Below are 17,723 nucleotides of genomic sequence, written 5' to 3' on the forward strand. Positions count from 1 at the left end.
GGTTTTCCGATCTTTGCATATCCTAGCGATGTGCTCTCACTTGCCGATCACAGTGCTCTGACCGCAGGGACCTCCACGATCAAATGAACGAGTGTGCCGGTTTAGGCATTAGGATCACCGGCGCAGAGTTGCAGAACCTGCATAGCGCCTGGATGGCAGTGGAGCTGTTCATAAAGAGTCCTGAAGGGTCTTCTGCCACTTCGTTCTCATGAATGGTGGGGTTCTGTGGCCATAGCCCTGCCAAATTAGAAAGTGATGTCATATCTTTGCGATATGCCGTCACTTGCTATGACTGGAAATCCACTTTAAAACCGCAAAATTTGCAAATGTGTTTTATCTTGAACAAATATAATTTCCTAATAAATATGACTTACCGGAGCTTGCTGGAAGAGAGGGAGACCAAGGTTTACCCTCAAACAGAGAATACAGGGAGGTCTCCTGCTGTCCAATAGGTGGGCACACCTCAGACTTTGTGCTACTGCACGGCGACTTGCTGTACACATCATTGAAGACGCTGTTATTTGGAAACCTTTCCTGTAAAGGACAGAATGGCAGAATTAGAGCACAGACGGTGAACTGTAAAAAGCCTCCATTCACACATTGCAGATTTGCTCAGTATTTTGCATCAGTATTTGTAAGCCACAACCACGAGTGGATCCTAAAAACATATAATGGAAAGATTTATACTTCTCTTCTTTGCAGTCATTCCTGATTTTGGTTTCAAAACACAGATACAAAACACTGACCAAATCTACAATGTGTGAATGAGACCAATACGACTCCGGTCTCCTCTAAATAAGAAGTCCTCCAAACCCTCCCTTACCTGGCTCAGTGAAAATCCAGTGAGTGAGAGGAAAGAGGGGGGCTGGGATATCAGCTCAGATGGCTTTTCCAGAAGAGACTTCTCAAAAAAGAAAGAGAGACAATTTACTGCCAGACCAGTTTGCCCATTTCAAAGTGCAATCTGCTACCGACATGTAACTGTGGAGGAGGGTATGGGTACTTCACTATAAAGGCAGCCTCAAAACCCACTGAAATCTACTTATCTAGATTAAGCCGGTGGCTCTGTATGCTTCGTTAGCTGTCAATATGGTTCGTATGCTTCCATAATTTAACAGATTTTCCTTTACGGTGGATGACGGATTTGCTTGCTTTTGCACACACCTAACCCTAAATTTATTGGATGTTCTAGAGAAATATTAAAGGGGTTACCCAATGAATTATTTTTATAAGAAAAGTCCTGGAATGCGGTTAATAGCTTTTTAAAATGTAATTTGCAATGTTTCTAGCATATATATATATAAAAAAGTAAATAGGCAGCACTCACAAAGGCTTATAGTGAAAAAAGAAGGTGCTTTATTGACCCCAAAAGTGTGACGTTTCGGCTCACAATACCTGAGCCTTTCTCAAGGCTTGAGAGAGGTTGTGTGAGCCGAAACGTCAAACTTTTTGGGTCAATAAAGCACCTTCTTTTTTTCACTATAAGCCTTTGCGAGTGCTGCCTATTTACTGCTTTTTGTCTAGAGGGACAGTGGTCAGCTCCCTAAGGCTTGCACCCCCTTTCATTTAAGCCTGTGTTGCTGGATTCTATTTTTGTATGTATATATATATACACACACATATATATATATATATATTATAATATCATATCTCTATATACACACACACCTCATCATTTTTTGCTTCCCTGTGTCCCCCTTGCTGCTGCTGCTAATCTAGAGGAGGTGCTTTGAGCAAAATCGGTCTCCTTCCCCCTCTGGCAGTTGACAATACAGTCCCCTTCTTACTCCACCCTGCAGTAGTCTTCTCAGCTATATTGCTGAGGCTCTGCTCCTTTCCTGACAAGCAGGGCAGACCGCTATTGGCTGCTATGCAGTTAACAGAAAATAACTATGTAGAGACCTGGATGTGGTAAGAGTGATTGAGCATGCATTTCCACCAGTAAGCTTAGTAGGTGAATGTATAGCAATGTGCACACTTTGAACACCAGGTAGCACCATACTATGTCAGCAAATGTTATAACTTTTCACAGGATCGTTTTTAACTAGCATGTAAATGGCAAACATTGTTAATTTTTTTTTTTTTTAATCTATACAATGAATGTGATATCTATTGGTGGGACAACCACTTTAAAGGGGCTGTTTGGATCTCAAAACCCTCTATGGAGAATCAAGCCTATCCATGCATTACACAGACAGCTCATGGATATCAATGGGTGCCATGTACAGATTATTCCTGGGGGTGCAGGCAACAGAACTCCCTGTGATCAGCTTATATTTGGGAGAGTCCTTCAATAAAAAGGAGGAGTTGCCTAAAAGCAGCCAGCCCTTTGAAATGGGAGTCTGTCACAACTTTTGCCTCCACACCACTAGATAAGGGTAGAGAACACAAGTTTGGCGATCATGCCACTCTAGGGAAATAAACTTTAAATTCTCACGAATGCGAAGTGTCCGGCTTCCCCGCCAAAGACCCCACCCTAACCCATCCCCCTCTTCACTCGAGAGGAAGGGAGGGGTTGGAGAGAGTTTAAAGCGGAAAAGATGGAAACTTCACATTTGGAGCGCGAGTGTGTGGGAAGACTCACTTTAATGACTATCTGTACATAGATTTTTCGCAGCTTGAAAATCCCTTGAGTGCGTTCCAGTAACCCATCTAGGTTTAGTGTGCACTTTTTGCTTACTCAAAGTGCCAAGTGTCTCAGACACGAAGAGTGCACACTGGACAGATATGGTAGTGCAGTATGGCACCACTGTATCGTTCTATACTTTACTGAAATTATAGGATCAGGCTAGGTCTTCACTTCACCAGAAAAAGACACTAAAAATCGAATTTAATTCCGCATAGACAAAGTAGAGCAGTACAAAATTAGTATTACTAGTGCATTAAAGAGGCTCTGTCACCAGATTTTGCAACCCCTATCTGCTATTGCAGCAGATCGGCGCTGCAATGTAGATTACAGTAACGTTTTTATTTTTAAAAAACGAGCATTTTTGGCCAAGTTATGACCATTTTTGTATTTATGCAAATGAAGCTTGCAAAAGTCCAAGTGGGCGTGTTTAAAAGTAAAAGTCCAAGTGGGCGTGTATTATGTGCGTACATCGGGGCGTTTTTACTACTTTTACTAGCTGGGCGTTCTGACGAGAAGTATCATCCACTTCTCTTCAGAACGCCCAGCTTCTGGCAGTGCAGACACACAGCCGTGTTCTCGAGAGATCACGCTGTGACGTCACTCACTTCCTTCCCCAGGTCCTGCATCATGTCGGACGAGCGAGGACACATCGGCACCAGAGGCTACAGTTGATTCTGCAGCAGCATCAGCGTTTGCAGGTAAGTAGCTACATCGACTTACCTGCAAACGCTGATGCTGCTGCAGAATCAACTGTAGCCTCTGGTGCCGATGTGGCCGACACGATGCAGGACCTGGGGCAGGAAGTGAGTGACGTCACAGTGTGATCTCTCGAGAACACGCTGTGTGTCTGTGCACTGCCAGAAGCTGGGCGTTCTGAAGAGAAGTGGATGATACTTCTCGTCAGAATGCCCAGTTAGTAAAAGTAGTAAAAAAACGCCCCGATGTACGCACATAATACACGCCCAGTTGGACTTTAACTTTAAACACGCCCACTTGGACTTTTGCAAGCCTCATTTGCATAAATACAAAAATGCTCATAACTTGGCCAAAAATGCTCGTTTTTTAAAAATAAAAACGTTACTGTAATCTACATTGCAGCGCCGATCTGCTGCAATAGCAGATAGGGGTTGCAAAATCTGGTGACAGAGCCTCTTTAAGAGATGCAAGAATGTGGCAAAAACTAGTATTAAAGATACAAAGCTCTTTAAAGAGACCGTAATTAGAAGCAGGGAAAAGCGCACCACACAGAATACATACAAAGAGGCCTCGTCCAGGGAGTGTGGCCAGAGGGCCGAGTAGAGCTGGGTAAAGATCAGGAGGAGAGGGGAAAGCCAGCTCTTCCTCCTCCTCTAGAGCAGCCAGACTCTTTAACAGGTCCGGGGGAAGGAGAGGGGAACGCTTGGGTTCCTAGTAAGAGACAGGCAGAAACGAACAGAGGAGAAAGAGGAGGAAAGAGAAAGCAGAAAAATAAAATAAAAAGATAGTACAAGAGAAGAGGTTATACAAAATATATAGAAAAAGTACAACAAAAAAATGAATCATGCACGGAGTTGCACTAAAATTGCAGCACTTTGCACCATTTTGTGCCAACCAGTTTGCTCCTATGCATCTCCATGGTAACAGACTACAAATAAACCCAGTGTACTCGGATCCTGTGGTCGCACTTTCTTCTTGCCCTACTTTTTGCTAGCATACATTCGGTTGATTAGCTAGAAGTAGGGGACAGGTGAAAGGAAGTATGACTGCAGAATCAGACTACATAGGATTTATTTGTAGTCTGTTACCATGGTGACACAGGTCTTCATAGGAGCTGTAGACTCAAAATGATAGGGTATTTTTAAATAATACCAATCACAAAGTTGCTTAATTTTTGTTTTAGATGCATTAGAGAAATAAAAAAATAAATAATGTGAAAGTGTACATACTCTGTAGATTTATTTTGCTTTAGTCATGTGCAGCTATGTTTAAAAAAAAACCATCAAGGATGGCTAAACATCGGTTCGATTTTACAAAGAGCAACCTATTTGTCATCTAGTCACAAGTGTAATAATTTGTAGTGAATGTGACAGTGCGGTCATTTTTACTGCAATCCCCATCAAATGGGATGGACAAAAAAAAAAAAGGTGACCAGAATTTCAGGAAAGCCACTCACTCAACAATTTGAAAAAACACAACACAAGCTTAATAAAGGAGATTTGGAGTGAGGAAATTAATGAACCATCTGAAAATAAACTGCTTTTATCCCATAAATAAAATCCTACCTCAAAGGGCAATCTAGTCATTGAATCCTGCCCTGAACGATAGCCAGTCGGTGGGCGCTTGCCCCTTTGGTTATTAATCGACTGCTGTGCCAAAAGAGCTCGGTTGTCATTTCGGTTGTAGGATACTTGGTCCCCCCAGTAGAAGTCGGACATCTTCATCTCAGAAGTGTTCTGGTTGTAGGCATCTATTGGAAAAGACTTCATCTTCTTCTCCAGAGGCTGCTGCTGCATGACCGAATGCTGTAGGCACTGCTCCAACATGCTCAGAGGTTCAGTGGGTAAACGACCATCCATGAAATAGGGTGGCAGCAGCTTTCCAAGTGAGTTTGGGATTTGGGGAGAGTTCCAAAGCTGCTTAGATGTGTCTGCGGACTGCTGGTACTAAAAAAGAAACAACCCACAAAATAAAATATTACACAACACAAAATTCAATTATGGGTCTTATCCCATTTTAAATGGATGGAACCTATGCCATATCTATTTAAACTATTAAATCTCAAAAGAGCGAGGCTTAAAAAAAAAAATCCTCATACCCAGCTATCCTTCATATATACTTGAAAAGTATGCCTATTAAAGATCGCTATAAATATAATCCTTTGGAATGATACCTGCTTGAGAGAGGGGTGGTGTTGATGGTTCTTTGCAAGTCCCTGTATAGGCTTAGTGGGTGACTGTTGCTGCTGAGCCATTACTTGAATCTGCAGCTGTGCTGATGTCTGTGTGCTTAGCTGAGTTGGAGAACTGGACGGAGCCTGTGGTTGTGACTGGCCAGGCAGCTGGTTACCAAGAGCTCCTTGGCTAGGTGTCCCTGGGCCAGAAGGCCGCTGCTGACTGTAAGGAATGTGGGATGGTTTCCCTGGAGGTCCCTGACTCCCAGCAGCAGCAGAATGAGATGAAGGCTGCAGGAAAGATCCAGGAACACTAACTCCAGGAGGAAAGGTATACCCAGAAGTCATGGAGAATGCCACAGGTGGGATGACATAGGTAGGAGGGGGAAATCCTGCAGAGGAGAAGCATAGTCCGTTATCATACAGAGAATGCTGGGTTACTACAGCAGTAACAAAACCAACACCACAAAATAGCAAGCACTATCGAAATGTATAGTATACTTCTAACACATACCTGGTCGGCTAGGCAAAGGTGGGAAGGCTCCGGGGTGGTGGATAGGTATGAACTGCGTGTTGGTGCTTGGACTTGATGTTGGCGTCACTGGCGTTTTCCTTACCTCAGACACTGGAGTTTTCACCTGTAAAAGAGGACAGAAATGCCAGGAAAGTCTCTATAAAAGATAATAAATATACCCTGGAATTCTAAAAAAAATAGTCAGCTAGTATAAGCCCCATACCTGAACAGCAATGCTCTGTTTTGCCGATTCTTGCACCTTGTCAGTACTAGCCTTCTTAGGTTCATTCTTTCGTTTACCGTTAATATCCTTCTTGTTAGCAGGAGCGTTAATCCCCTTAGTAAAGTCTCTCTGCTCTTTACCAGCATTGGCTGTTCTCGGGTAACTCCGAGCCTGCAGGTTTACCTCCTGGGGTTTAATGTTCTCTTTGAAAGTAACCACAGGTTTCTCGGAAGATTCACAGTTGGGACTGCGCCCAGTAGAAAGTACAGATTTCAAACCAGGACTTCCATCTGTTTTCGGAGTTTCTGCTTGTTTAGTCTCCTGTGTTAAGGAAAAGTCTTCAGCATCCTCTGCATCTTCAATCATGACTTCAGGAATATCAGTGGAGAAGGAAACTTCACCTTGCACAGTACAGTATTGAATCAGTCTGTCAAAAAAAAAATCAAAAAAAATAAATCTATAATCCTTCAGTCATACATAGCTGCTCCCCAGAATTGAAAGGTAGTGCACTAGACTGTTCCCGAATCTGCCACCTTTGATTATCTCTCTTCTACTATCTTTCAGAGAATATACTAAAAAAACGTAGTATTGTTTCGAAAACATACCTGGGTTGGTTTTCAGAGATCCACTTTCCTAACGAGACAAGGCGAATCGGTCGCAGTCGACGGTGCTGCGCCTCCCGGTCACCAATAATGGCTTGGTGGCCTCTAGAGAAGTCAAGATTTCTACAATGGAATAAGGAATTAAGAGATGTACTTCCTTTTAATAGGTGGCGCAGCACAGAAATTGGTAACTCGTAATTAGAGTACAATTACAATAATGTGACTGGACCCAATGTGTTGAATAAGTAGTTTGTGTCCCATAAAAATACTACAAAACCTGGAGAGAAGTGTTGCAGTTCTGGTGACATTTGATATCCTCTTTAACATCAGTTGTCATTGCCTTTGTCAGTTTGAATGGGGTCCCCGCATTAATCTAATTGTATATTACAAAGAGTAAGCACAAAAAGTTTGGTACCTTGTTAGCCAGTTGGAAAAAAAAAAAAGGACAGAGAGAACGACAGAGAGAGAACGACAGAGAGGGAAACAGCGAGAGAGAACGACAGAGGGAAACAGCGAGAGAGAACGACAGAGGGAAACAGCGAGAGAGAACGACCGAGGGAAACAGCGAGAGAGTGACACAAACTGACGCTGCTACTTCTAGTAAGGCCTTATTCAGACGAACGTGTCAGTTTTGCGCGTTCCGTTGCAGTTCCATGTACCATCAGTGTTTGTTCCGTGTGGCATCAGTTTTTTAGGTCAGTGTTGGTGCACATTTTTTTTTTCTCCGCCTCTCTTTAGCAACGGTTGCATGAAACACGGAGAGCACACAGATGACGTCCGTGATTTCCATGCACCTATAGACTTCAATGGGCGCGTGGTCTGCAAAAATGACTAAAATAGGACATGCAGTGAAAAAACGCATGTCTGAATAGCCCAGGTCCGTGTTCTGGCCGTTGTTTTAATGGACAGCACACGGACGTATATAACGTTAATTTGAATAAGGCCTAAGTGTTTTCCGGTCTCACCCCAGTGCTGGATTCCTAGTTACACTGCTCATTACTGCTGTATAATCTCCTCCATGCTGCTGCTGTTTCTGAGGGTGTCCTACAAAGAGAACGGGGAGCAGAATGTTCTCTTCTCTATGTGTGCTGTGTATGGGAGAGATGATAGCAGTCAGGCTCCACCCACTAGCTCAGGGAGAACTGAGAAGAAGAGAGAAGAGCCTTCACAGAGGAAAACTGCTTAAAAAAATGCTACATACATATGACACATAATGGCTAGAAATAGTAACCCGAAGTCCAATCAGTTTAGTTCTTGTATGTTCTAAATAAGCCATAGCTTTTCCTACAGCGTGTTAACCCGTTGAAGAGCAGTGTGAGTGATGTGTACCTATCTACCCAGTACTTGATAGGTGCTGGCAGTGAGTTGTGTATCCGGACTGTGTTGGGGTGTGATTTATACTCAATGTGCAACCTAAGTGAAAGGTGAGTTCAAGATAAAGGGAGTCAAACTAGATTAGCCACACAGCCACGTTGTGTGCTGCGAAAGTGTGTACATAATATGGTTTTAAAATTCTCCCATTAAGGGCTATGCAAACCTTTGTAGCCTTTTTTTTAAATTACATTTTTATTTTTTGTGCTTACAAACATTCTAATTGACTCATTAAAAATTCTTTACTTTTTGCGATGCAGTTTCTATGTACGCACTTCACATAAAAACCACATAGCACTGTTGTAAGCTGAATCCGTCAGTCTGCTGGACTGACTGCGGCTCCTGTGTACCTCTCAAAAAAAACAAAAAAAAAAACAATTAGTTAACCCCAAGGGTTAGCATGTGGCAAAACCGCAGCGTAATATAGTACCAGCCTAGACAAGGAGATTCCATAAAATCTCATGTATACGCTGCAGTATTTTCCCGAATGGTAAATTGACCTGCGGTGCGGATTTTAAAATCTGCAGCATGTCAATTTATCTTGCGTTTCCACTTGCGAACTCTGCCTAGTGGAAAATAGTAGCAAAACACACAACATGAATATGGCGCGATTTACACATTAAAACGTAAAAACCGCAGCAAAATCCGCACCTTCGGGTGCGTTTTTTCCCAGCAAATTTCTTGCAGTCGCGCTGCGTATTTTCCGCAGCAAAATACGCAACGTGTGCATGTAGCATAATACCGATCATATGCAAATTCTCTGGCTTGTTCAGGACTCAGGAACATGACACTTACCTGAATGCTGGTCGAAGAGCTAGAAACCCTTGCAGCTCAAACTCCTCTGGAAGCGGCAACACTAGGTGAGAAGTTAAAAAAGTAACAGGAAAAAAAAAAAAAGTACAAAATATATTAACTCAGACTTGACTTACATTTGTTCATAATTAAAAAAATATATATATATATATATTCCCCAAACACTAGAGGTGCCCATACACATCAAACAGAACTTGCCAGAGATTTCATCAGGATCTGCCAACAATCTAACGAGTATGAGGGCCACCCGACTCTCCCCTAATGGCAGCTGTCGGGTGAAAGACAGATCGGGCATGTCGGATTTCAACATGGCTGCTTCTTGTTTTCCAGAAAAGGTGTCTGTGCATGTTTTTCAATGGGGATAGAGGAGTAAACTGCTGCCACTCTGCCTATGGGAGAGTCTAAAGAAATAGATTTCGGCTAAGTTAATCATCATCTGACAGTTATTTAAGGTGTATGGCCACCTCAGGAATAAAGCATGAACTTATAGTTACTTACAGTTGGCACTGATCAGGTCTTCCTCTAGTGCATGGAAACTGTTTAACAGAGAAATAAGCCACGGCCAAACACTGTAGGCAGAGGAACAAAATATTTCAGAGACTGAGACTGAGTAAAAATGATAAAGGGCTTGTTCACACTTTCCACAGGGATCCAGTTTAACACTCCATGCGCAATGGAAGTCTGGTTGTGTTAAAGGGAACGCGTCATTAGAAAGTTACCAATGGTTTAAATAAAGTTTTTATGTTGTGAATAGACATCCCGTACTGTCGGGAAGGAATGTCTATTCACGGTCTAAACACTTCAGTAACGTTAATATGTCAGTAGAAGACAGCACATGGTGAACAACGCAGTGTCACTATGCTCTGACTAAATGAATGGGGAGAAGTGTATGACGCTGATTGGTCACTGATTGGTCAGCGTCATACACTCCTCTGTACAACGCCCACTTGCTCTAAAGTAAAAACACGCTCAGTTGGGCATTAAGAAACTAATTAGCATAAAGCTAAAATCGCTCCTGATGTGGCAAAAATAGATAGTTTTTCTAAATAAAAAGCACTGCTGTCACCTACATTACAGCGTCCATCTCCTTATGTAGGAGATAGGGCACTTATAATGTGGTGACAGAGCCTCTTTAAAGTGGTATTACATGGCCCGACGTGGACCATGTACACGAGCGCTGTTCAATGAGACAGCTCGTTGACCGGCGCTCCTTTCACAAGAAGCTATGTATGGGGACGAGCGATCGTTACTCCGATCGCTCGTCCCCATACATTTCTATCATGTCGTCAGCACATCTCCGTTTACACAGGGAGATGTGGTGCCGACAACGATAATAGTTTCGACATTTAAAACGATGCAATCGGCTGATGAATGAACATTTGCTCGATGATCGTTCAGTGAACGCTCGTTTGCCCGATAATTGGCCGGTCTAAAAGGGCCTTTACTGTTCTATAGAGATCACTTCTCAGCAGTCATCTCCTTATCATAGGCAGGATTGCAATGACAGGTAACACCTATATATAGATAACACAGGATCCACCATTGCAATCCCCGTCTCCTCCTCCCTGCACAATGACCTCTGCACAGGTCACAGAGCATGCCTAGAAAAACCTTCCATTAAAGTCAATGGGTTCCCTCCTGTTCACAGGTTCCTATGGCCCACGTGGCTGCTGTAAAGCATATCTCTAAATGCTGTTAACAGCAGCTCAGGCAAGATGGCTGCCCCATAATCATGTACAGAAAAAAAAAATAGAATAAAAATAAATAATCTACAAATAAAAAAAAAATAACAGATTAGAAAATATATATTCACTCTATGCTTTTAATTCGGAAGAAAAAACAGGTGGATAGATTCCATTGAAGTCCAGAGAAACACAACTTTGTCAAATGGCTGATTAAAGGATTTATCTCATAAAGACAACTCTTATCCTGGCGGTCGCGGATTTAAAATCGGACATTTTCCCTTCCGATCAATGTGTCATTGTGCAACTTACTATTGTCTTTCCTCTACAGAAGTCTCCTGAAAGACACTGGGACGCAGCTTCATCCAGTCTAGAGACACCTTGATAGCGGGTAGTGGATCGGCACAGGATGTTTCATCACAGTGACGGGTCTTTGAGGGACTTCTGCAAAGGGTGCCAAGAAACGACACTGTGCAAACAAAAGTGCCATAAAAATGGTCAGTGTGAACATTGCAAAAGTAGATTACATCTTCTGGATAAATGTAGTGATAAACTGCATAAGGAATCAAGTAAAGAGAAGACACAAAAGCATAAAGAACTACATGCAGATAAATTCACAAATGCTAGACTACCCGAACCTGTATGTGTAAGTATGTGGCAAATGGAACTCTTCACCCCACAAAATAAAAATCTTTTCTGCCAGACTTAGATTAGGCATAGGGAAAGCATATAGAATATGAGATAGATAGATATATACACACACACACACACACACACACACACACACACACACACACACACTATATAATAGGAAGAGAGAACAAAGACGACAACTTATTTCATTGCCAGTCTACAGTTGAGGCATAGATGCACAGGGCCATACTCAAGGAACATGAAATCAGTTGTAGATATAAAAGAAAATTATATATTAGTGGTGGAAACGATCGCTACGGATGGTAATACAATCTTGTGCAAGGTCTGATGCAACAATATGGCCACGTCTTATTTTAAACTATGTTATTAGAACAACATTTTTAGAGCCGTTATATTTGGCACCCAATATGTAAATAAGCCCCTGAACGGTCAATGGGGCGTTTCTATATAACTAAGTGGCAAGGGGGCGTGATCTCTTTGCTCTGACACTGTCCAATCAGCGTTAGGGCGGCTTGCGCTGTGCTCCCTCCCATGAGAACACACAGAGAGAGCGCTCTCTGCAGAACCCCCAGTCTGTGTGTGTTCTCGCGGGAGGGAACACAGCGCAAGCCGCCCTGACACTGCCCGTAGCTGATTGGACAGTGTCAGAGCGAAGAGATCACGCCCCATTGCCATTTAGTTAGAAAGAAACATCCCATTGACAGTTCAGGGGCTTATTTACATATTGGGCACCAAATATAACGCCACCAATGTGTAAATAATGGAGGAAGATAGAAAAAAATTAAAGCGAGACCGTGATTGTGCAGCCCTGCCTATTACATGCTGCACTCAGCTGCTCATGTATGGGCAGGTGAAAGGTTCTCTTTAACCAATTATAATTTTGTTTCTAGGCGAGAAGGGGCTAATCCAGGGGAATTTAACCAGATCGCCCAGAGTTTCACATTCAGGAGTTGCATTTCCTTTTAAACAGAACCTTCTCCCCTGAGATTGGCCAATTTACTTTTTTTAATAAAGTCCCTCACTGTAGAAGATTTTCCCTTTAGCTAGTACTGTGCAATCCGCTTCCTGGCAATATAAGGGTATGTTCACACAGAGTTTTCTTTGCAGCGTTTTTCGTCGGCAGCCTTTGAGTACCACGTGCAAGAAAAACAAACCACCACAAAAACCGCTTTCTCTGCCTCCCATCGATGTCAATGGGAGGTCAGAGACGGAAACGTGGGAATAAAGAGCATGACTTGTTTTTTCCGCTCGCGGGAAAAACAGCCTCCGCCTCCTAATGAAATCAATGGGAGGCGATTTGACGGTTTTTGTGACGCGGTATGGGCGTCAAATACAGTGCCAAAAAACTCAGTGTGAACTAGCCCTTAAGTAGCCGCACTACTGCAAGTTTTTCAGTTTTATCTGTTGATCTGGATGCCTATATCGCTGCCCAAACCCCATTTTCTCCAGAATTGGCCATGCACATTCCTATTCAACACTGAGCAAATCACCCAGTCACCATAAACCGGGATCTGCAGATCTAAATCTACAGCCCTTAAATTTACGCAGTTTATATTTAAAAGAGTTAAAGCCTGTTCGATCGGGTGTATTAGTCTAGTTACAACCTGGAACCATCTAGTGTTTTCACTATTATTTTGACATCTACTTGTAATAGAGATATAATAGGAAGGTAAAAATCTGGAACTTAAAGGTTTTTTCCAGGTTTTGGTATACTACTATGGCTTCCTGCATAGATACATGTAGACGTTGAAGCATCGCAGCTTCAGTAAAGACTTCTAACAGTTTTGGGAGTTAGGCCTCATTCACACAACTGTGTTCGGTCCATGATATATGGATCGCATATCGGCCGCATTTCCCGGACCAAACACAGTTCAGGGAGCCGGGCTCCTAGCATCATAGTTATGTATGATGCTGTGAGTCACTGCCTCCCTGCGGGACTACTGTCCCGTACTGAAAACATGCTTCAGTACGGAACAATATCAGTATATCACGGACTGAACACGGTCGTGTGCATGAGGCCTAAGACCTCCCCAAATTTGTTTTACATGGTTCAGCCAGAAGGGAATTTATTTGACATGGAAGCCACAACTATTTGTAACTCCTCCAGTTTTAGGGGGCATCTAAGGATTCACTCTGTTCCCTGGACAAGGTGGGTAGGGCTACATCCTTTAAAATAATGGATTATTTGAGAAGGAGGAACTTCTTTTAAAATGCAATTGGCAATTCTTTGGCTTCCACCCATTGAAGTCAGAGAAAAAAAACAAAAAAAAAAAACACACTACGAAACCATGGCAGGTAGGGCACGTTGCAGTTACAGTAAATAATGGCAGCAAGCCATACAAACATGTAGTTATTAAAAACGCAAGGTATGGATGGGATTTTTAAGAATTTTTCACCTACATTTGGACGTTGCATCTTTTTTCCTCACTGCACAATAAAAATAAGTGGATTTTTTATTTTTTTTTGCCATGTGTGAACGTCATAATGTGGCTAAACAAACACTTACTGAAAAGAGCCAGCAGCTGAGACCAGCACAGGTCCTCATCTTGGCTAAAGCTCTGTTGCTCAGCCTCAGAACCGAAATTCCGCAGGTGGTGCAACTGAAACAGGTTGATCACTGTGATATGAACCAACTGCTGAGAACTGAAGGCTTTCTGAAATAACATACTCTAAAAAGAAAAAAGGGAAAATGTAAACGAATACATAATAGGCAAGACTTAAAAATCGCTGTATTTGGTAATGCAGCTCGGCCCCATTCAAGTAAATAGGGTTTAGCTGTAATACCAGACAACTCATGAACAGTAGTATGAGAAATCTGTGAGGGATATGCCAAACTAAAATATTTGTGTGGAATCTGCAGCATGTGAACCTGGCCTTATAGGGATTAGATTATATCCACCGATCAACAAATGTAGATAAGACAGATAGACTTTAGGATTAGTATTCCTATGTATGCAATGCATGATATTTTCAATCATGTTATATCATCGCTTTACAGATCTGTTTGTAATATCTTCTGTGCGGGTCACCGTGCTAACATGCATGGCTGGTTCCTGCAGTGGTCACAAAGAACTTTCTCAGATGTGTGTTGCCCTGGAAAGCTGGCTGCTTGGTTGCTCCCGATGAATGGGTCTTTTAAAATGCTTCTCACCTTGAATTGTTCCTCCAGTTGCTCTCGCAAATGGCTCAGTCTGTCCAAATTTTTTGCTAAATAAGCATGTCCATGGAACTTAATAAAGGCCTTGATAAAATCCGAGACACCCCATCGTTTCTTCACCTCCTCGCGACTTAGAAAGAAAAAAAACAAAAACACAAGAGTGAGATTAACAAAAAACAGGGGGGGAAAAAAAATAATGTTATCGAGTTGACCTGTACCTCTCAAGTGCTTTTGAAAGAGCCTTCTGCAGGTTTGTGGAGGCTGCTGGGAAAGGAAACTTCACAGCGATGCTGCGGCAGTAGTAAAAAATAGTGGTCAAATGATCCCCCTTTGAAGAGGCAAGGATAGCCAGCTGATTATATGGCTGACCTAGAAGAGAAAAAACTATTTGATAAAACCCCATTTTCACATGCCTGAGCTGCACAGGTTCTGCAAGAAATAAGGACTTAAAGGGGTATTTCCAACTTAAACACTTATGGCATATCCATTGTATAAAAACTCACCTCTGGACTGTGACCCATTTGCTGATTTCTGCATTCTCCATACACTTGAAAAGAGAGTTGGCCAAGCAAAGTTTGACATTTTCCTTAACTCCCGTAGACTTCAATGTAGAGGTCCACATGCAAGTGCAGCCACCTCTCTGTTGAAGTGTATGGAGAACGTGGTGGCCGGGAATCAGCCAATAAGCATCATGGGACCACCGTTCACCAAATACGTGCGGCTTGATTTTCTTGCAGAGAGATTACCAGAATCCCTTTAGGCTTAGGGAGTGGTTGCAACAACATTATATTAGAGAATTGCTCGTAACGCAGTTACCCATTATAATAAAGAAACTCCAAAACCTAACTTTTACTTAATTTATTTTCCCCAGTCGTGAAGCTTCAAGGAACAAAACAAAGTCACTACTCACCATTGGAAGGGACAAGTTGAGCAGCATGTCTGTAATAAGATTCAGCTTGGCTTGTCTGATTTCTATAGCGAGCTGGAAAAAGATATTAATATAGTCACATTAAGACCATTTACAACAGTTAGGAAGTTACCAGTCATTTATTCGCTGGTCCAGATCGGGTGACATATAACAGACCTCTGAGGCAAGAATCACATGAACGTTGTATACGTCTGTGTGCGGTCAGTGAAAACAACGGCCTGCGCACAGATCTATGCAACGCAATAGGGCTATTCAGACATCCGTGATTATTCACGCAGCGTGAAACTCACTGAATGTCCTATTCTAGTTCGAATTTTGCTGATCACGCACCCATTGACGTCAAGGGGTGCGTGAAAATTCACGGACGGCACACGAACTTCATCCGTGTGCTGTCAGTGATTCACACACCGGTTGATAAAGAAACGCAGAGTAAAAAAAAAACGTGCACCAACATGGACATAAAAAACTGATGCCATAGGGAACTGTAACGCAGGAAAAACGCTGCGCTTTTTTTGCAGGCGCAAAATGGACACGTTCGTGTGAATCTGGCCTTAGACCGAGCTCAACACTGAAAATTACAGACTGGAAAGAGAAAACCAGTAAGGAGTCTTCGTATTAGAGAATTAATAGATAGAAACCCATTTGATTACGACATTCTTGAGAAGTATTTGGTTTTATATTTCTCATGCGTTGCTATACAATTTACACAAAAGTATAAGAAAACATCTACAACTGAGGCAAAGGGAAAAGAGCAGGATTGGTCTTCTACTCCCCCCCCCCCCCCCCCCTAAAACCAAACCAGATCAAGTCTCACCAATATCTCCAAGATGAACCAGGCAGTGCTGGCAGATATAGGAGCAGGAACTGGATTGAGGTTTCACCACGGACCCACAGTGCATCTGCTTATTGCTGATAATCCCCAGCTGAGAGGACTTCACACGGCATGGCAAATCCACATTAAACACAGTGCACAACTCCTGCAAAAGCTTTGAGAAGGGATGAAAAACAAATAAATCAGGGATACACAAATAAAAAAATATCACATTGGAGATTTATTAAAACTGGTGCAAAGGAAAGTGGCGAAGCCGCCCATACCAACCAATGAGGTTTATGCTTTCATTTTCCAAATAGCCTTTGAAAAATGAGGGGTGGAAACGAATTGATCCCTATGAGCAACTACTCTGCTTTTCCACCACCAGTTTTGATAAAGGTGTGTGTAGGATCGGTCTTTATAACGTAGTGACTATTCAAAGCTGCTAGCTCACCTGTGTATAGAATCCACTAGCTGCCTCCAGGAATAATGACAGATTAGCCTGTACCTCACTGCGATTTGGGTTTGTCCGGTTTTTAGCTTGCCCCTGCAGTGTAGTAATCTGGTTCTTGAAGGCGTGATTCCAGCTAAAATGAAGAACGTAAATTAGCTCTGGTTACTTAACGAGAAAATAAAATCACTTATAGAACAAAATTCTCTTTCACTTTCTGCAGATCTCTCTGCCATTTATTTCCTAAGCACATTCATGTATCAAATTGAATGTATTTAACTTTTTTTCAATAAACGGGTCAGTGTTTGGTGTAACTTTTTTTTAATAAGTAGTATGTGTAACTTGTTTTACGTTTTGAGATACAGCTGCTCTGTATTCCCTATGTAGAGCAGCTGTATCTAGCGCTATTCACTGAATCAGACAGTCCCGCGAACCTGACGGGTTAAGTGACAGCGTGTCCTGCATGCGCCTGCATACACCTGTAAACTATCACATTTAAGTTCATAACTTAGATGTGATAGATTACATGTGGATCCTGCGTGTCAGAGACATGCAGGACCCGCTGTCACTGAACCCGTCAGGTTCGCAGGACTGTAGGATTCAGTAAATAGCGCTAGATACAGCTGCTCTGTATAGAGAAGACAGAGCAGCTGTATCTAAAAGAGTAAAAATAATTTTTACCAAAAAGCATTTGTAAAGTTGCACCAAACACACTAATAATAAAACACACTAAAAATAATAATAGCCTTGCAAAAGGTGTACATAGCCTTTAAATATACGAAGGAGCATAAATATAGGGGGTGCAGATAAAGCAGTTGCACCTGGGCCCTGGTCAAAAAGTTATTATGCAATTTATAGTACCGGTCTCCTCATATGGGACACATGGTAGTTGGGGGGAGGGGCTCTGTTACAGATTTTGCAATTGGGGATAAGGAGCATCAACTTACGGCTCTGAATATGCAGATATGATTTTAAATCTGTTCAAAATTCTTTGGTAACGTACCAAAAGTTAGCAAAAG

The 17,723-nt window shown here is 42.3% G+C and overlaps 1 protein-coding gene across 7 annotated transcripts in view; it reads right to left on the bottom strand.

Moving 5' to 3' along the window:
* SMG7 (SMG7 nonsense mediated mRNA decay factor) overlaps positions 1–17,723 on the bottom strand; it is a 41,621-nt gene that overhangs the window by 7,302 nt on the left and 16,596 nt on the right. Inside the window, exons 4-21 of one of the 7 annotated variants that reach the window (XM_075833116.1) lie at positions 16,708–16,840; positions 16,257–16,428; positions 15,425–15,496; positions 14,733–14,883; positions 14,509–14,644; positions 13,864–14,026; positions 11,016–11,172; positions 9,520–9,590; positions 9,004–9,064; positions 7,803–7,925; positions 6,841–6,960; positions 6,236–6,662; positions 6,013–6,136; positions 5,499–5,890; positions 4,891–5,271; positions 3,887–4,036; positions 824–901; positions 375–534 (exon numbers count right to left, since the gene is read on the bottom strand). In XM_075833116.1, the coding sequence (XP_075689231.1) occupies positions 375–534; positions 824–901; positions 3,887–4,036; positions 4,891–5,271; positions 5,499–5,890; positions 6,013–6,136; positions 6,236–6,662; positions 6,841–6,960; positions 7,803–7,925; positions 9,004–9,064; positions 9,520–9,590; positions 11,016–11,172; positions 13,864–14,026; positions 14,509–14,644; positions 14,733–14,883; positions 15,425–15,496; positions 16,257–16,428; positions 16,708–16,840 (3,071 nt within the window). Of the gene's footprint in view, positions 1–374; positions 535–823; positions 905–3,886; positions 4,037–4,890; positions 5,272–5,498; positions 5,891–6,012; positions 6,137–6,235; positions 6,663–6,840; positions 6,961–7,802; positions 7,926–9,003; positions 9,065–9,519; positions 9,591–11,015; positions 11,173–13,863; positions 14,027–14,508; positions 14,645–14,732; positions 14,884–15,424; positions 15,497–16,256; positions 16,429–16,707; positions 16,841–17,723 lie in introns of all 7 variants that reach the window. The other 6 variants (XM_075833114.1, XM_075833117.1, XM_075833119.1 and 3 more) reach the window with 6 other exon arrangements.

The sequence above is a fragment of the Rhinoderma darwinii genome, chromosome 7 (assembly GCF_050947455.1).
Source record: "Rhinoderma darwinii isolate aRhiDar2 chromosome 7, aRhiDar2.hap1, whole genome shotgun sequence".
Classification (NCBI taxonomy): domain Eukaryota; kingdom Metazoa; phylum Chordata; class Amphibia; order Anura; family Rhinodermatidae; genus Rhinoderma; species Rhinoderma darwinii.